General features: G+C 47.4%; 1 protein-coding gene across 4 annotated transcripts in view; it reads left to right on the top strand.

Moving 5' to 3' along the window:
• SSH2 (slingshot protein phosphatase 2) overlaps positions 1 to 16,257 on the top strand; it is a 91,041-nt gene that overhangs the window by 58,162 nt on the left and 16,622 nt on the right. For all 4 annotated transcript variants that reach the window (XM_058422967.1, XM_040082174.2, XM_058422968.1 and 1 more), the window contains 7 exons: positions 4,596 to 4,660; positions 9,348 to 9,469; positions 11,874 to 11,942; positions 12,706 to 12,771; positions 13,777 to 13,971; positions 15,748 to 15,841; positions 15,960 to 16,088. In XM_058422967.1, coding sequence (XP_058278950.1) covers positions 4,596 to 4,660; positions 9,348 to 9,469; positions 11,874 to 11,942; positions 12,706 to 12,771; positions 13,777 to 13,971; positions 15,748 to 15,841; positions 15,960 to 16,088 — 740 coding nt within the window. The remainder of the gene's footprint in view (positions 1 to 4,595; positions 4,661 to 9,347; positions 9,470 to 11,873; positions 11,943 to 12,705; positions 12,772 to 13,776; positions 13,972 to 15,747; positions 15,842 to 15,959; positions 16,089 to 16,257) is intronic.

Below are 16,257 nucleotides of genomic sequence, written 5' to 3' on the forward strand. Positions count from 1 at the left end.
GACACATGTTTGTCTGGCCCACTTGCGTATTAAAGCCTGACCTGCCAGTCTCAATGCTGATAGGAAAGAAGGGCTTCAAAACTCTCCTGTTCAAACAGGATCATCAGACAAATGAGTGACATCAGGGCAGCAGTCAGAGCATGGTGGAGACTTGAGAATGAGTGCCTCCCCCCCCCAAAAATATCATCCTGTAATTTCAGTATGAGAGAAGGAGGGGAGGATTGGCTTCCAAAACCTTTGTTCACTGCAGTGAGAAACCTGAGTTTGTTTTATGGGGTGAGTAATGGTTCTTCCTAATCTGAAAGTAACCGGATATGATGGAGGAAAGGGAGGAGGCTTACCAGACTTACCTCCAGGTGGGGGTGAGGAAACCTCTGAGCAAAGTCAGTGTGACTTCTCAGAGGTGTGAGCAGAGTGAGTAATACAGAGTTGGTTATCATTCCGCCTCCTTTATCTGCTGGAAGTTTTATTTCTGTTTTCGCTTTGACTCTCTTTGAAAAGTTGCTCTGAATATCATAACTCAAACATTTCAGGGTAGGGTATTTTTCATTGGCTATATGGCTTAATATATTGGCTTAATCACTGATAGTGTTTTACAGGGATCAGATAGCGTGGGGATTTTTCCCTTCCATAAACCAACTGGCAGGAAACAAAAATAAATTGAGACCTTCAGACTTTTGCAGATGGGACAAAGATAGTAACAGAGACAGGAGTCAACGTGCTTTGCCAGAAAGTGACCAGGAAAAACGTGATTTGGTTTAGTTCCAGGTGTAGATCCTTTGTACTTTGACACCATCAGACTGTCATCCACCTCTGCATCTGTCAGAGTTACGTATGTGATGACTGGCCACCTCAAAATCTGTTTGCAAACATATTTATAGAAAAAGTTTAAGTCAGAAGGCATTTAATTATATACTTCCCTCAAACATAGCACAAGCGGTACCCAAATTGCTTTGGTGAGATGCATTAATTACCAGTTGTCAAAAGAAAATGTTCTGAAACTTTATTTAAAGCTGGTCTTTCTGGTCAAGAATGAAGTGAAATGTCCTTTGGTGTGAAAGTAGAGTCAATAGTCTTTCAAAGTTTCTCTTGGCCTGTCTTGGTTTTTGATCTCTCCAAAGTCCATTGCTGAAGCCCAGGTCTCCCCCTGGCACTGCTGCCTTGGCTTTGCCTCGCTGAGGAGACCCACAGGGTGGTTTTCCTGCTGAACCACTGCAAAGCAGCACAAACAGCTGTTGAGTCTCTCTCCTTGCCTCATCTACTCGTTCCAGCTGATTTGCATGAGGTCTGGAGACCTTGGTGGAAAATAATTGCTTGTCTAATCGGCCCAGAGCTCTTGGAAGCCAGATTGCCAAGGAAGCAAATCCGGTGTGTTGTAATTGCTTACAGCGAGATGTTTGGTATTGCCGAGGCTGGCTTGCCTAAGGCGTGGGATTTTTGTTCTTAGAAGACTTATTTTATTCCTGCCTCTTCAGTTTACAGGGTGAGATTTAACGAGGCATCAGTGCTTGTCGTTTCCTCAGTTTCCCTGCCTGTCAAGTGATGGGAATGCTCTAGGGGTTTTTTTATGGTGCTTGGAGGTTTCACTGGACAGTCCCTTGTCTGAGTGTGCACCCGATTTCTGTGAATTTTTCCAGTATCAGCAGACCAAGGCACCAGGGGATCAGTGTGTCACCTTCCTGAGCAAAACATCTGTGCCACCAGAATTAAATCAGTGATGTGGAGAGCGTGGCTGGCACAGTGTGTGCAGCTGCCTCCTTTCTGGGACACCGATAATCCATGCTCAGCTTCCATTCCCGTGTGTGTCGTGACTTATCTCTGGCACACAAAATTAGAAGGGGGTAGAGAGCGGGCATAACTTTGGAATTGCTGCCTATAGATGCAATAGTATTTCAAGTGGCTCCAAGGGCATTTTCTAGGAAGGCTGACTGACCTTCCTGACCCGATTTTTTAATTCATCCGAGGCGCTAGAATCCAGCGTGAAGAGTGAATGGGTAACAGGAAATAATTAATGCTCACACCCATTTCTCTAATCACACCTCCATCAATGGGAATCATTGGCAGACTAGATATGGTACCAGCTGTCCATATTCCTCTCCCTGGGTGGTCCCGTGCCACCTGGCAAACTTCAGTGGGATGCTGGGCTTGCTTTTCCACAGCAAACAACGCTGGAGAAGGCCAGAAAAGGATGTAACTTCCCTGGGGCTTTTGCCATCTCTGGAATACTGTGAATCACTTTTCAGATCCCACCCTTGCCCATGCTTTGCACCTTGCCTGCCAGCTCAAGGAAACAAAAGCATCTGCTCAGCGCAGGATAATGTGCTAGGAAGCAGCAGCCCTGCCATGACTGCCAGCAAAGCCAGCTCTTCACAGGACAGGATGTGATATCTTTGTGCTGATTCTGGCATGTTTAAAGCCTTTCCTTTGGTTTTTTTAAATCCAGGAAGTTTACAAAATGCCTTGTGTGTTTGGGGCTGAAAACCCTGCAAGTTGCTTAAAGCTGGCCAAGGAAGTAATCCTTTACTTTCCAGCTCTGGAGATCCCAAGGCTGGCAGGGGAACAGGGAGGAGTGTGGTGAACTTTCAGAGGATGAAGGATAATGGAGCTCCTTGGCCGAGCCTTGCAGAGAAAGGGTTGTCATAGAAACTTCCTCTCTCTAAGTATTGAGATAATCCAGTAGTCCAGGTGATTTTTTTTTTTAAACTCTGGGAACTTTGGCTCTTAAGAGGGTCTCTGAGTTACTGGCAGCAGTAAGTGGAAACTGCTACATTTTGGAGAGGGGGAAAAAGCTGAGGTGAAGCATCTTTTTTTCAGACTAAGACGTGTGGATGCTTCATGAGTCAAATACTTCCTGAGCTCTTCCAGGCTGTGGGCAGGAGGTGCAGGGGGACCTTTGCTTGTTGACTGACAGTTCTCAGCAATTCCCACGGTGTTATTAGCTGGAGCTTGCTGGAACTGAGCAGTGCTGTCGGGATTTGGCGCTGGTGTTGACGTGGGGAGATCCTGTCATGGTGCTCGTGGCAGAACAAGCATCTGATGGATGACTTGGTCTTCCTGTCTCCATAAATAGTTTCTATTTAGGGAGACTCGTGCCAGCCACTCCCACACTGGGAGCAATGTCCATGGGCAGGAAGCAGCTTCAGGTGCTGGTTGTCGGTGATACTTTGTGATTTCCCTGGCACTGCTGAGTGCCTCAGTTTTCCCAGCCCAGTTAAAAAGGCATTCCCAGAGCATTGACTCATTCCCCATATGCTGAAATGTCTTTCGAAGAGGAAGGCAGAGGAGAGCAGGGATTGCAGTGTCCTGTGTGATCTCCTCCATGCTAGGTTGTCTCTGTCCCATCCAGAGAGGGGCTGCACAGCCCTTCGGCCTTGCTCTTCCGCCAGCTACAAAAATCATTTGGAAACCAGGTACTCTCACTGGGCAGCCTTTCCTTTCTTCTCCTTCCCTTCTCTGGTATTTCTGGATGCTGCTCCGTGTCCAAGCTTTCCTTATTTCTGAGAGTCTGTGGAATAACATGGATTCCAGCGCCACTGGTGAATCAGAAAGGGAGGTCAGGGGGATTAACCAGCCTTCCTAGAAAAGGTTCTTGTAGCTGATCCTGCTGAATATTTGCTCCTTGCGGTGTTGCCTAAACTCAGCTTCCTTGCTGTGGGGGAGTGGGAGAGGGTGGAAGAGTAAAGGCCCCTCTTCTTGCTGATCTGTGCCACCCACCTGGCAGCCCTGCACTCTTGTTTCTGGGAATGCAGATTAATTTTCCATGTAATGATTGAAAAACCAGCCCCTCGCAGGAGGTGTTGCTGCTGGCTGGTACTCAGGGGGTGATGTTGGCTCTCTACATGCCAGGAGTAGTGCTGAGAAATCAGTGCGGCAGTGCTGACAGAAAATCATCTCACTTGTCTTTGAAATGCTTGATGCTTTAGGAACCTGGGACACCTGTCTCTTCTTAATGAGTCTTAAAATCACGGTCATATACTAAATTTAATTTTCCTTTATTTTTTCCTCAGTTTCAGCAGGAAACGTGTTACAAGTGTTTTCTAGAAAAGAATTATAGGTGTTTGATTTTTCGGGTGGCTGTACTTAGCTGCTTTTGGGTGGGGGTGGTACACAACCATAGGTGAGCGTGTGCTGCTCTAAAGCAGGACTAAATCTCACTCCAAGGAGAGTACATTTTTGCCTGGGTTGTAGTTCTGCACTGAGTAATGAGCTGGTGTAAAAGAAATGGCAAATTTCTGGTTTGGAGCACGTGGTAGAATGAGATGTTGAACCACAGGGTGGGGTCCGTTTCTAGCTAGGTTGACTTGTCTGCCCGAGGAACAAAGAGTACCGAAACACTTGTTTATTTCTGTTAAAAAAGACAGCAGAATTTAGCAGGAGGGAGCATGGTAACACAGGAACAGGTGAGCACATGGAGCAAAGAGCAGCTGACTAAGAGATGACAAAACTCCCATCCCTGAGTAGGTGGGAGTGACAGTGACGACACTCTTGGTGACGTGTCAGGTTTCTCGGTGGACATTTGCTCTGGCTGGACAACCAGGAGCTTGCATATGATTTCAAACTATTTTTGTGCACTCACCTTGCCCTCTTGCCCGCAGGGGATCTCCAGCAGCACCTGCAGGCCATGTTCATCCTGCTCCGCCCAGAAGACAACATCAGACTGGTAGGTTGGCTTTCTGCTTATCTCCTGTGAACCAATGCAAAGGTTAAGCGCCACTTGACAAACACACCTGTGTAACTCAGGGAAGCAGTGCTGTGTGTGTTGGAGTGGTTTTGTCAGCAGGTTTGGGGAGCCTTTACAATCACAAAGGCAGGAAAGCAGCTAGCTGTGAAAGGCCTGCTTTGGTTGTTCAGTGAGACAAATTGTATGGCTAGAAGGTTGTCTTTGAACCGAGGACTGATTATCTCTGCTGTCAAAAAGTAGTGTAACAATTGCCAGAGAGGATGGGTAAATTTACTTGGTGTCCTGTTTAAATCAAGAGTAGGTGACTTATGTCTGACCAGTGTGATCACCTGCCCATCTGTGAGAGTTCATTTGTGTTCCTCCCTCTGCTCTCCTGACTTGAGGCATCCCAAAAGGCCATGGCTGAACAGGTGGGAGCATGTAGGACTCCCATGTAGCCACACACCTGCACTGAACCTTGGCCTTCTGCTTTCCTGGGCTGTTGCCTCGTATAATGATGTAAAATGAGGCATTGCTGTTCATAGCATTGATGTGCAGTCCTGAAGAGCTCCAGAAGCCAGATGTGAGCAGTGAGGAATTTGCCTGGGACATGTTAGAAGTTCTCTACAAGGCCAGGCATGACTGCAGTGTGTCTGCACCTTTCATCACTCAGGAGCCTGAAGTTTGTTTCCTGTGTTTTCTTGGTGCATCTTAGCAACGTCTGCCCAAAGAAGGACTGCCAGCATCACAAGTGTTATTCCAGCACCTCTCATTTGCTGAATCCTCCTGAGCTGTGCTGGAGATGGACTGATTGGATGAGTATAGCTAGGAAAGAGCCGAGGTTACTGTGGAATGCTTTAGCTTCCCAAATGACCATCGAAAATAATTTGCCATAAGCAAGCCAAAGGACCTACTCCCCTAAACTTCACCAGGCACACCTTGCTGTCACTAAAATTTCAGTGAAAGTGATGGGAACGGGGGTTCTCAGTGCTTTTCAGAATTTGAGCCAGGGTTAGAACATTGGAAGCTATTGAACAAGGCATTGTTCAGCAGTATCACTGGCTACATTGTGTGATTTGGGACAAATTAGCCTTAACAGCTGAATAAGGACTTTGTGGGCTGAGACATAAACGCTTTTGTCCAGAGCTACATTTGGAATGCTGAAATCTTGCAAGAGGTTAAGTTCGATAGTCTACTTGAATTTAATTGATTCTTGACGAACGAAGGGTGTGCAGGGCTGCAATGGACTCTCTCATAAAACAGCAGATACAAATGAGATTTGAAATATAAACAGTACTGAGAGAAATGCATTCTCTTCATTTTGTTGGCTGCTGTCATTCGGAGGGCCGGCTTCACAGCTCAGGGGGCAGCAGAGGAATCTAATCCTCTAAAAACCTACACTTAAAATTTGGAACAACTCTTGTTTCTGTTGGAGCTGTTGGCAGAGGTTCTTAGCCTTCCATGAGAGCAGGATTAGAGCCATGGTACCAGTGTAAGATCAGTAGGAAAGAGGAAAAGGAGTTAAGAATGCAAAGTGGTTGAACATGTTGCTGTAGCTTGGCAGAGCTGGGAACTTGAAAGTTGGACACACTTTTTTTGTCTTCAAAGCATTTATCTCCCTGAGAAATGTGTTCTCGTATGAAACACCTACTATCATGGAGCATGAAAGGTCAGTGTGAACTTCTTGGAATGTGCTGTTCATAAGGGCTGGTGAAATATCACATCATACTTCTGATGATACAGGAATGCAGCAGAAGATAAAGTTGGCTTGTGTTCAGGTGAGCCTAAAACTTAAGAAGAATGTGGCTGGCCCTGAAAGGACTACAGGGGATGACTTGTTTTGACCAGACTACAAATAACCTTCCCAAACCAAGGAGAAAGACAGCTCTGTGTAGATGAGCTGGTTGAGAAAGAACTTTCTATCTCATCACAGTCCCTGAAGCCAGGCCATCCTCCCTAGAGTGACTGGGATTTCAAATACCTTCATTCAAAAGGTATCAGAGCACTTGGTGTGCTCCTGCTGGCAGGTGAGCATGTGAACTAGCACTTCATGGAAAGGATAGAGATTCATTTGTGGTTTGATAGGCACGCCGGGGCTCTAATAGTAATTTTTGAAGCTGGCTGGTTTATAATGTCAGTTCCGCACTTTTAATACTCCAGTAAATTTAGCAAAAACTTTATCTGCCCTATCATGGTTCTTCACTTTGTGGTAAGGGTGTTAAGTGTTGAACCTAGAGTTCCACACTAAGCCATGCCCTATTTCTCTTAACTGGCCTCTGAAAATCCCACCCTACCAGTGTGTAGCTACGTGACCTTTACTCGCTGTTTGTCTTGCCCTGTTCTAAAGGGGCTTGCCTCAGGACTTCCCATTACTGCTGGCCAAATTGGTTTAGCAAAGTGAGTTAGATTTTGTTAATCCTCTTGCTGCTGGACTGTCCCCAAGAGAAGCAGAACAGAAACTCCTGTGTGGATGCCCCAGACATGGGGCAGCTGTGTCTGTCTGCTGCCATTTTAGGCAAGTCTGTGCTGTTTGTTGAGGCTTGGTTCCTAATGTCGATAATTACTTTTAACCACCAAGACCTTGGTGATTACTTGCTCTTCTAGGTTGAAGAGCACCTTTCTGTTTTCCCACAAGTGGTTAGTTCTAGAAACAACCATCTTGGGGAGAATTCGCACCTTGAAGGACTGACCACTTTGATCCTCCGTGTTTCCAAAGGAATCCCAGTGACTCAAGAAGCAAGAAGGAAAATAAGGCTGGTTTTAGCATGACTTATCCTAAGGAGATGGGGTGGGGCACAGTCTCTGGCTGTACAGAGCACAGCTGTCTGCTGGCATCAGCATTTGGGTAGTTTCTGCTGGTCTTTGGTCCAACTGGGCAAGTCTGGAAGACTCTGTTCAACACCATCTCCTGCCTGCACTTGCTGTTCCGCCCCATCACCAGAGCTGCTGCTCCCTGCAATGCCACTGGGAAGCTTTTTTCCCTGCTGCTCTCAGCATTCCCTGCCACAGAGCGCTCTGCTGGGATGGTGAGCTCTGTTCAGCTGCCAGGCACTGGTTTAACCTTTGTTGTAGATTCCCCCGTGTGCTGTGGTCAAGATTTCCCAGCTGGTGGACAGGAGAGCTCTGAGGAGATCAGAGGGGGCTTCCTCTAAGCTGAGAGGTGCCGCTCTGACCTCAAGACCAAGTTGTGAACAGCTAAAGGAACATATTGGGAAAAGCAGCCTGTTCCTGAGAGAGCTCACACAGTCATTAATTTCTTAGCTTTTTTAAGGATGGCTGTTTAAGGTGGGGTCTCTGAGCCGTGACCTCCTGTGAGGGCCACCAAGAGGCATCTACACGAGCCATGGCTCGGGGAGGGCTGCTGGTGTTTGAGGAATTTGGGTTCAGTTTGTGCAGGATTTCAAACACCACTTCAGACTTCGACCAGTGGGTTGCAAGGAATTCAGGAAGCAGGTCCCATTGCAGCAGGCAGGGATCTGTCCACAGCACAGTGCAAGGCTGGGCTGGGACGGCTCCTTCTCACACGTGTTTGCTCTCTGCAGGCCCTGCTCAAAGTTCAAGCAGCAGTTTAACAACGTGGTAAACACTGAGGCCAGACAGAGTCTTGGGGTTGGATTGAGCCACCCAAAGTTAAGGTTTAGTATACAGAATTAAGACACTTCCTTTCTAGGGATGTCCTAGTTTCTCTGGTTGGGATCCTGTGACTAAAATAGCTGCAAACAGCTTGGAACAGGGTCCAAAAAGTGTTGCAAGTAAAGGCTGCCTGCTGCAAGTGTTGATAAGCAAAACTTTAAGTGCTGGGCTCCCTTCTCCAGGCTCCTCATTAACCAGCAGTCTGTCTGCAAGGCTTCCTGGAGTCCCTTCAGTTCTCACTTCCTTGTGGCTTTTGGAGGTGCAGCTCACCTCAGTGCAACCTTCCAGGAGCTTCAGCGTGGCTCTGACATTGACAGTTTAAGTTCCACCGCTCTCTGAATGCTCTCAGTAGTATTTGATTTGGGGGATTTGGGGCTGAACACCAGTCCTCCTAGAGCTCTTTTGGCCCTGGGGTACAAATGAGCGTGGCAGGAGCAATGAGGCACGATGACTTTCACCTTTCCTGGGCAGTCTGAACCAGTGAAGGATACAGCTTAGTCACAGGGATATCTTTTCCTGCCAGGTGTAAGGCAGTACGGTTGCTTCTGCACTCGGGAAGCTGCCAGAAGAATTCAAAGGGCCAGCAGGAAATCATGTATGAATTAGATCCTGGTTGTCTGTCCAGCTGCCTGGGAAGCTGGTGGCAAGAGACTCTTTGGAGCTGCTGTGGCACACAGTAGTTTAAAGGAAAGCTCTGGGACAGAGTCCTCTGAAGGTGAAGGTTCAGCACCCATCTGTCTCACTGATAGTTCATGAAGCTCACTGAGCTGGGACCGGTCAGAGGGCTCTAGGTTGGTCAAAATCAGCCTTGGTGGGACAGAGCAGGGCCTGCAACCAGGTGTGCAGAGTGCACCAGGACCATGCCAGCTGTTGAGGAAAGCCCTGTGTGGGAGTAAAGCACTTCTCACCCAGCTGAGGAGCGTGGGACATCGTACCGGTCCAGACTGCATCACCGCTTCTGCGCCTGTCACTCAGCATGAAAAAGTGACCTGTGAAGGTAATAATGTGTGTTTTGCTGACTGCACTGCTGATCTCTTCCCTTTCTTTTCTTCAGGCTGTAAGACTGGAAAGTACCTACCAGAACCGCACTAGATACATGGTGGTGGTGTCCACCAACGGCAGGCAAGACACAGAGGAGAGCATCGTCCTAGGAATGGATTTCTCTTCCAATGACAGGTACTCAGAGTGTCCAGGTGGGGAAGTCCTTGTGCTCACCTCCACACCAAGTTAACTGTGGAAATCACTGTCTGGTGTCCTGTGTTTTCTGGGAATAGGCTGCTTCGGCTTTTCTAGCTTAACGTTTTTCTTGAGATCCAGAACTGCCTTTTTATTTCTTGAGAGGAGGTGGTAAATGTGAAGGCAACAGCGCAGGTCAGCTTTTCCCTCATTCCTCCAAGCCTCAGGCTTCTGTGAGGCTGTTCAGTGCCTCTGAATGGTCCTACCCCAAGCCCTGCATCTGCACACCAGAGACAGGGGCAATCTTCATGCAAAGAAAGAAAAAGCTGTAATTAGAGAAGCTGGAGCTCAGGGTTCAGGAGAGCAGGTAATAAGAATGGGACTGTCAGGCAGTCCCTTGCCGAAGTCGTGGCACAAAGGCCTGATGGCAGTGTCAGGGTTGGTGGTGGCAGATCTTGCACACTATGTGCTGTCCCCAGGCAGCAGTGTGTCATCAGGGTTTAGTGCTTCTGCTTAATTCATTTAAATTCCTGCTGACCTTTCCACGAGGCTGCAGAATGTCGCTGGGAAACAGCTTTTGCTGCTGGAAGAGCTGTAAGCCAGGTGACAGGAGCCCAGCAGCTTCAGGGGAAGAAGCTTCACATCTGGAAGGGGACTGGGCATTTTGGAGAGGTCATGGAGGCACATGACTCTCTTAAATAAAAGAGTTTTAAGTAAATCTTGGGCTCCACTGGAATACAATCAACTGGATATTCAGTTTTGGAAGGTTTCAGTCTTCTCCTTGCTTCCAACACAGCTGCTACAGGAATGAGTCTTGCTTTTGACAGTAGTTGGAATAAATTACTTCCAGGTAGTTAGCAGGATCACTAGAAATATTTGGCTAAGAAATTGCCTTCCAAACATTACCTGCTGGTCGCAGCAGCCACCATGCTTGGTTTGGATGCTGAGCTTGGGTGATGCTTGCTAAAATGGGGGGCCAGCTTGATGCTTCCCTGGCTCCTGTCTCTGCACATGTGTGCACAGCTGTGACTCAGAGATGCTCTTGCCTTGGGGCAAGAATAACTTGTCCTTGCACAGGTTGCTGTGAGCTTGGAACTCGCTGTTGGCTGTGCTGCACCAGCGCAGCCACCTTTGATAACTGAGAGCTCACTGGCATTCAGTCTCTAATAACATAGCAGGGTCGTTTTAGCTTTCTGCTGGAGTTCCTGGGGTTCTGGATGGTCACTGTGATCTGCCCTCCCTGAGCCCACTTGGTATTTATAACTCCATGTAGACTTGTTGCTATGGTCTCTGATAAGCGCTCGCTGAACAGTATCACTAAAAATACCCCGGCCACCTTGGGAAGCCTTTTAAAAACACATCTTTCCATGAGCTCATCTCATGTTGTCAACTGAAATAGCTGCGTGCCGCAGTGCCTCCTGTGCTGGGCACCAGGCATGTGCATTTCCAGGGCTCCCTGTCTGACCCTCCAAAGCCTGGTCTCTCCCTCTTCCCACTCTTCTCTTAAGCTGGAGACTGGCAGGTGTGCTGGAACTGGTGGAAATCTGGGAGCACTTGCTGCAAAGCATAAGAGCAGGAAGCAGTTGAGTTCAGTTCTTCAAGATGCTGCTTTGATTATGGAGCAGTTTTGCAGCTTTATGAGATTCAGCTCTTTCCATTTAACAACCTGGAGCAGGTTGTGTTGGGCTCCCCCGCCTCTGCCTTTTTTCCATCACTTGGTTTCTGGTTTTAACTTGGCTTTTTGCTCAGCCTTATAGAAAACTGGGGGGTTTCTGAAGGCAAAGAGAGCAAAGCAGCTGAGAGAGGGGTGGGATTTCCAGGAGGTGTCTGTATGGGATGGCTGTTGTGCTCATTCTTGAGGTGTGGGAGGGCGAAGAAGGGTCAGGAATCAGTCACAGGTGACAGGCTGTGATTGCCAACCTGCCATGCTGCCAGTCACCCTGCTATTGCACTGCTCTGCTCCCAGTCCCCAGCAGCTGTAGCTGAGGGGCAAACAAGAAAATAAAGCTGTGGATTGCAAAATCAGAGCTAGAACCAAACCTCTTGAGCCTGAGAGGAATTAATGTGTAAAGAAAGCCTTGAGCTGACCAGAGACTGTGAGCCCCTTCTGCACAAAGTTCAGTGGTTTTGGATCCTGTTTGCTCTTCTCCTGGGTGTCTTAACCCTTTTAAGCTTACTTGAAAGGATAGTGCTGTACCCTGAATCTGGTTAATGATCCTTGCTAGGCCCCTCTAGAATAACACTGGCAACAACACTGGCACTGTTTCTACTGAAACAACAGTGAGATTTCTCATTTTCTTTTTTTTTTCCCTAATGAATACAAAAATATGCAACTATTGCCATGAAATCAGAATAGTAACACGGTGCGGTAGTAGATAGACTGACTTTGTCTTTCTCACTGCAGTAGCACTTGTACGATGGGCTTGGTGCTGCCACTCTGGAGTGACACCTTGATCCACCTGGATGGAGATGGGTGAGTGCCTTTTATGTGTTCTATGTTACTACAACTTAGAACAAGGCGTGTGGGGAAGGATCCCAGTGCTTGCAGAGCCCTCACAGGTCCAGCAGCCCTCCTCTGTTGACCTGTCCCGGGTTAGTAGGCTCAAAGGCCCTCAGTCACAGTGGTTGTGGCAGGGAACACCAGTAATTGACTTATCTGTGAATAAACACGCACTGAGACAGTGGCTTATGTGTGTGTTTAAGCTGAAGTAAAGGAGCTTTTACTGGCGAGTGGGTGTGTAGTGAAAGCTCCTTAAAGGGATCCTATTATGTGTTCCTCCATCACGCTTGCAGCAGGCAGCACTCAGCCCAACACAAAGCAAGAATGATGTTTCTCTGCCAAATAGACACCTGACTTGCAGACTCCTGTTTGTGCCAGTTACTCAGGCTGTCCAGTGCAGTGCATGGAATGACTTTTCTTTCCTTGGTAGCTGCCCCAGGATCTCTTTAGCTGGACTCTGTTGCTCCCAAGCTGTGGCACTGAATTTGTGTTGCCAAGGTAAACAGCACAGCCCAGCTCTGTCCCACTGTCTTAGTTTCGTTCCCAAACAGCAGCTGCTTAAAGAACTTATCTTAGAGCTTTTAGTGTGCTATTTTGATCTGTTTGCTAGCTGAGCTCAGCAGTGTATGCATAGGGGCTAGACCTTTGCTGTTCTAATGTGCTACAGACTATCAGTTATTAACTAAAAAGTGACTTTTGGGACACATTTTTACTGTGCCTTTTTTCTTCTCACCAGAGGGTTCAGCGTATCAACAGATAACAGGGTGCACATATTCAAGCCCGTGTCTGTACAGGCAATGTGGTAAGTACTTACTGCAAGCTGTCCCAGTGATCCTTTTTCCAGGATCTTAAAAACCAGGTGCTGCTTTACATTATGTTATCTTGAGACCTACTTGAGCAGCCAGAAGTTTCCTTCAGAGACAGGGAAGGAAGTTTGGTACCAAAGGAAAAAAGCCATGTGAGTGCTGGTGCGCAGCAGCTTTGTCTCAGCCGAGGGCAGGAAGGAAAAGGGTAATTTTCCTTGCAAAGGGCTGCTGCTTTGAGCCCGAAGTCACATTGCTTTGTGTATATGTTTCAAATATTTTGAGATATGTTCATTGTGATAGAGGAAAGAGAAGCTGCTTGCATTTTTCTTTCCTTTTAGGGTGGTTCATGTAGTGATCATGAAAGTATTTCTGGCTCAAGCTTCTTTGCATTGCAAAAATACATCGCCTGTCAGCAATGCTGCTGTCACCCCAGTGATTTTGACCTGGATCCTTCTGATCCCAGTTAAAGATTTAAAATAAGCTAAAAATAGGAGAGGGGGATTTGTTTCCCAGCAGCAGCTGAAAGAAACTTCTGACATCTCTCGTGCAGTGAGAGAGGAAAGACACCTAAACATCTCGGTGCAGTCCTGTGCCCTTGGATGTGCATGTCTGATTCCTGGGTGTCCCTGCCCTGCACACAGGACAGCTGATGGCACAGTAGGAGCTGTCAGCACCCTGTCTTGGACACAAACTCTTTGCATCTTATTTAGGGCTTGGGTATTTGTAGCAGATTTTGGAACCAGAGACACAGGTGCCTCTGCTCTCTGAACTGTGGGCACCTTCACTGCTATCCAGGCTTGTTTTGGCATGCTCCAATTAAGACATGCAAGCTCTGGCAGCGTGTGGGAATCCACAGCCTTGCAGGACATCCTCGTGCACAGTGCCAGGGGTTTGCACCAACTGATGGGACATGAGCAGCATCCTGGATTTGGCTGCTGCTTAGTGCTTGATGCCAGCCTGAGGAAGAAATGATAAACCTCCAAGTGTTATTCCCTTGCTAGGTCTGCTCTGCAGAGTTTGCATAAGGCCTGTGAAGTGGCACGGAGCAACAATTACTATCCAGGGAGCCTCTTCCTCACGTGGGTCAGTTACTATGAGAGCCACATCAACTCTGACCAGTCGTCGGTCAACGAGTGGAATGCCATGCAAGATGTCCAGTCCCACCGGCCCGACTCGCCCGCCCTCTTCACAGATGTGTAAGTTGGGCTGGCTCTGCTGAGCCAGGGTTTGACTGTCCCCACATGAGGAGAGAGTTTCCACGAGAGATTGCTCTTAATTAGGTATTAATGAGGAGAGGCTTCCTGTTCCATGTAATAAGTGGGTTCCTGGTTAGGTAAACACCAGCACTGGGAGTTTAGCCCTTCTGGGGCTCTCTTGCATCTCCTCCAGCCTCTGTTTTCAGTTTAGTTGTTTACCTTGGGCTTTAGCCTTGCAGACCTTTGCTTCTGCAAGGTAAGTCCCATATTACTGGTGAGAGAGGTGTGGTGTATCTCAGCATTCTCTCCTGGTTTTGTCCTCTTGTTCCAGGCCTGGAAGGAACAGGTTTCACCGGACTTTGCTCTTACACTGGCACGTGTCTGAGCACATGTTTAGACTAACATGGTCTTTTTATTCTTACTCAGTTCATTTTGCTGTAAAGTGAAGTTTTTATGTATGAACTTCTGAGCCCGTGAGCTCAGAAACATCCTCATCTCATCCATGCAAAACACCGAAGAATGGGGGCAAAGAGCAATGCAGGTTTTTGTCATTCTGAGTGTGGAACAGGAGAGTGTGTAGGTTCCAAGATACCTCCAGCTAAATGCTTGGGTATCAGGTGATGGTCTAAAACAGTGGCTGAGGTAAATGGGTAGACAATTCAGAAAGGCAAAATTTATAGGCGTAATCAACATTCAAGATTTACCACCCCTGTCATTAGTAACTGCTGATAGTCCTGATACCATATAACCTGAAAGGTATTCTGAGACCAGATGTGGTGCCAAGTGTGAGGGTTTTCATTTGCTCATCTTGTAATTACTTCAATGGCCACAGCCACTTTCCCAGCATAATAGTGCCTTTGGTTGATTTATGCTCCCAGATATTTCCTGTTGCTGGAGTCCAGTGAGTGAATAATGATGCTAAGCAGTTGTTCAGCTGTGAACAAGTCTTCACACTTGATTGTTTTTTAATGTACAAGGCGGGTGGCTGAAAAGATTTGGCAGGCTGACAGATTAATATTTTCTTGTAGCTTTTCATATATAAATTTTATCTAACCCACCCTTTCCCTGGTGGCATCTTGAAATGGAATGATTTCCTTGGGACACTTAAACAGCATTCTCCTAATGGAATCCTGAAATAATGCACGAGGTTAAAAGAACCAGGAGTTTCCACGATTTTTATTTGTGAACCACCAGTTGAACGCTTGTAACATCCATGCCCTCCCCAGCCTGGCAGCCTTCCAGAGAAAGAGAAAGGTGGAGGGAGATGTCGCTGCTGGGTCCCTTGTAAAGATGCTGGGTGAGCCAGCCCCGTGCTGCTGCTCTGCTGCAGCTTCCCCTGGTGTTACTCAGGCTATTTTTGCAGCTGGTGATAAGGCCCCTGGCAGCAGAGGCGGGAGGAATGCGGAGGCTTAGCTGCCCTCGTCTCTCCATGTAAGGAGTTTTGGAGCTGTTACCTTTCCAAGAAAGGTAGGGAGAGGCTTAGATACTGCTCCAGAGGGTATAATGCAGCCTTCCCAATTTAAATTTTACCAAATACCAGAGGTTCTCTGGATGACTACAATGGATTAGGGGCATTCAGTTGGTGGCTTTCATATACGACTGTGAATCTAAACTGGGCTTTACTGTCACCTGAATTCCCTCCAGCTGAGGACATGCCTGGGGGAAGTAGTGTGAGAGTGTGAGACTCTACAGAGTATGCAGTCTATACCTATTTTAAAAGTGTCATGAATCCAGTTTGCTTTCCGTCCCAGTGACTCTGTTGCTTTCTTCTGACAGCCCAACTGAGCGGGAACGCACGGAACGGCTGATAAAAACCAAATTAAGGGAGATCATGATGCAGAAAGATTTGGAGAACATCACCTCAAAAGAGGTGAGTGGTGAGGGTGCAGCACTGGAAATGCTCTTGTGCAAACTAACGAGCTCTGTGCTTCATGCCATGAGGAAAGGCCAGAACAAAAGTTTCATCTGTGTCCCTCCTACCCACGCAGATACGCACGGAGCTGGAGATGCAGATGGTGTGTAACCTGCGGGAGTTCAAAGAGTTCATTGACAATGAAATGATAGTGATCCTTGGGCAGATGGACAGCCCCACACAGATATTTGATCATGTCTTCTTGGTGAGTCTAACAGTGAATACAAAAGTAAAAACTCCTGACACTTTTCACTATAGGCTGGTTGACACGGTGGCCTCTGGAGGAAGTTAAAGGAATTCTGAAGGAGAGGTTGGTTGATCTTGGGGTCACATACTCTGAAGCAAGACAGTAATGAACAAGAGCAGCCTGGCTT

Source organism: Hirundo rustica, chromosome 19 (genome assembly GCF_015227805.2).
Source record: "Hirundo rustica isolate bHirRus1 chromosome 19, bHirRus1.pri.v3, whole genome shotgun sequence".
NCBI classification, from domain to species: domain Eukaryota; kingdom Metazoa; phylum Chordata; class Aves; order Passeriformes; family Hirundinidae; genus Hirundo; species Hirundo rustica.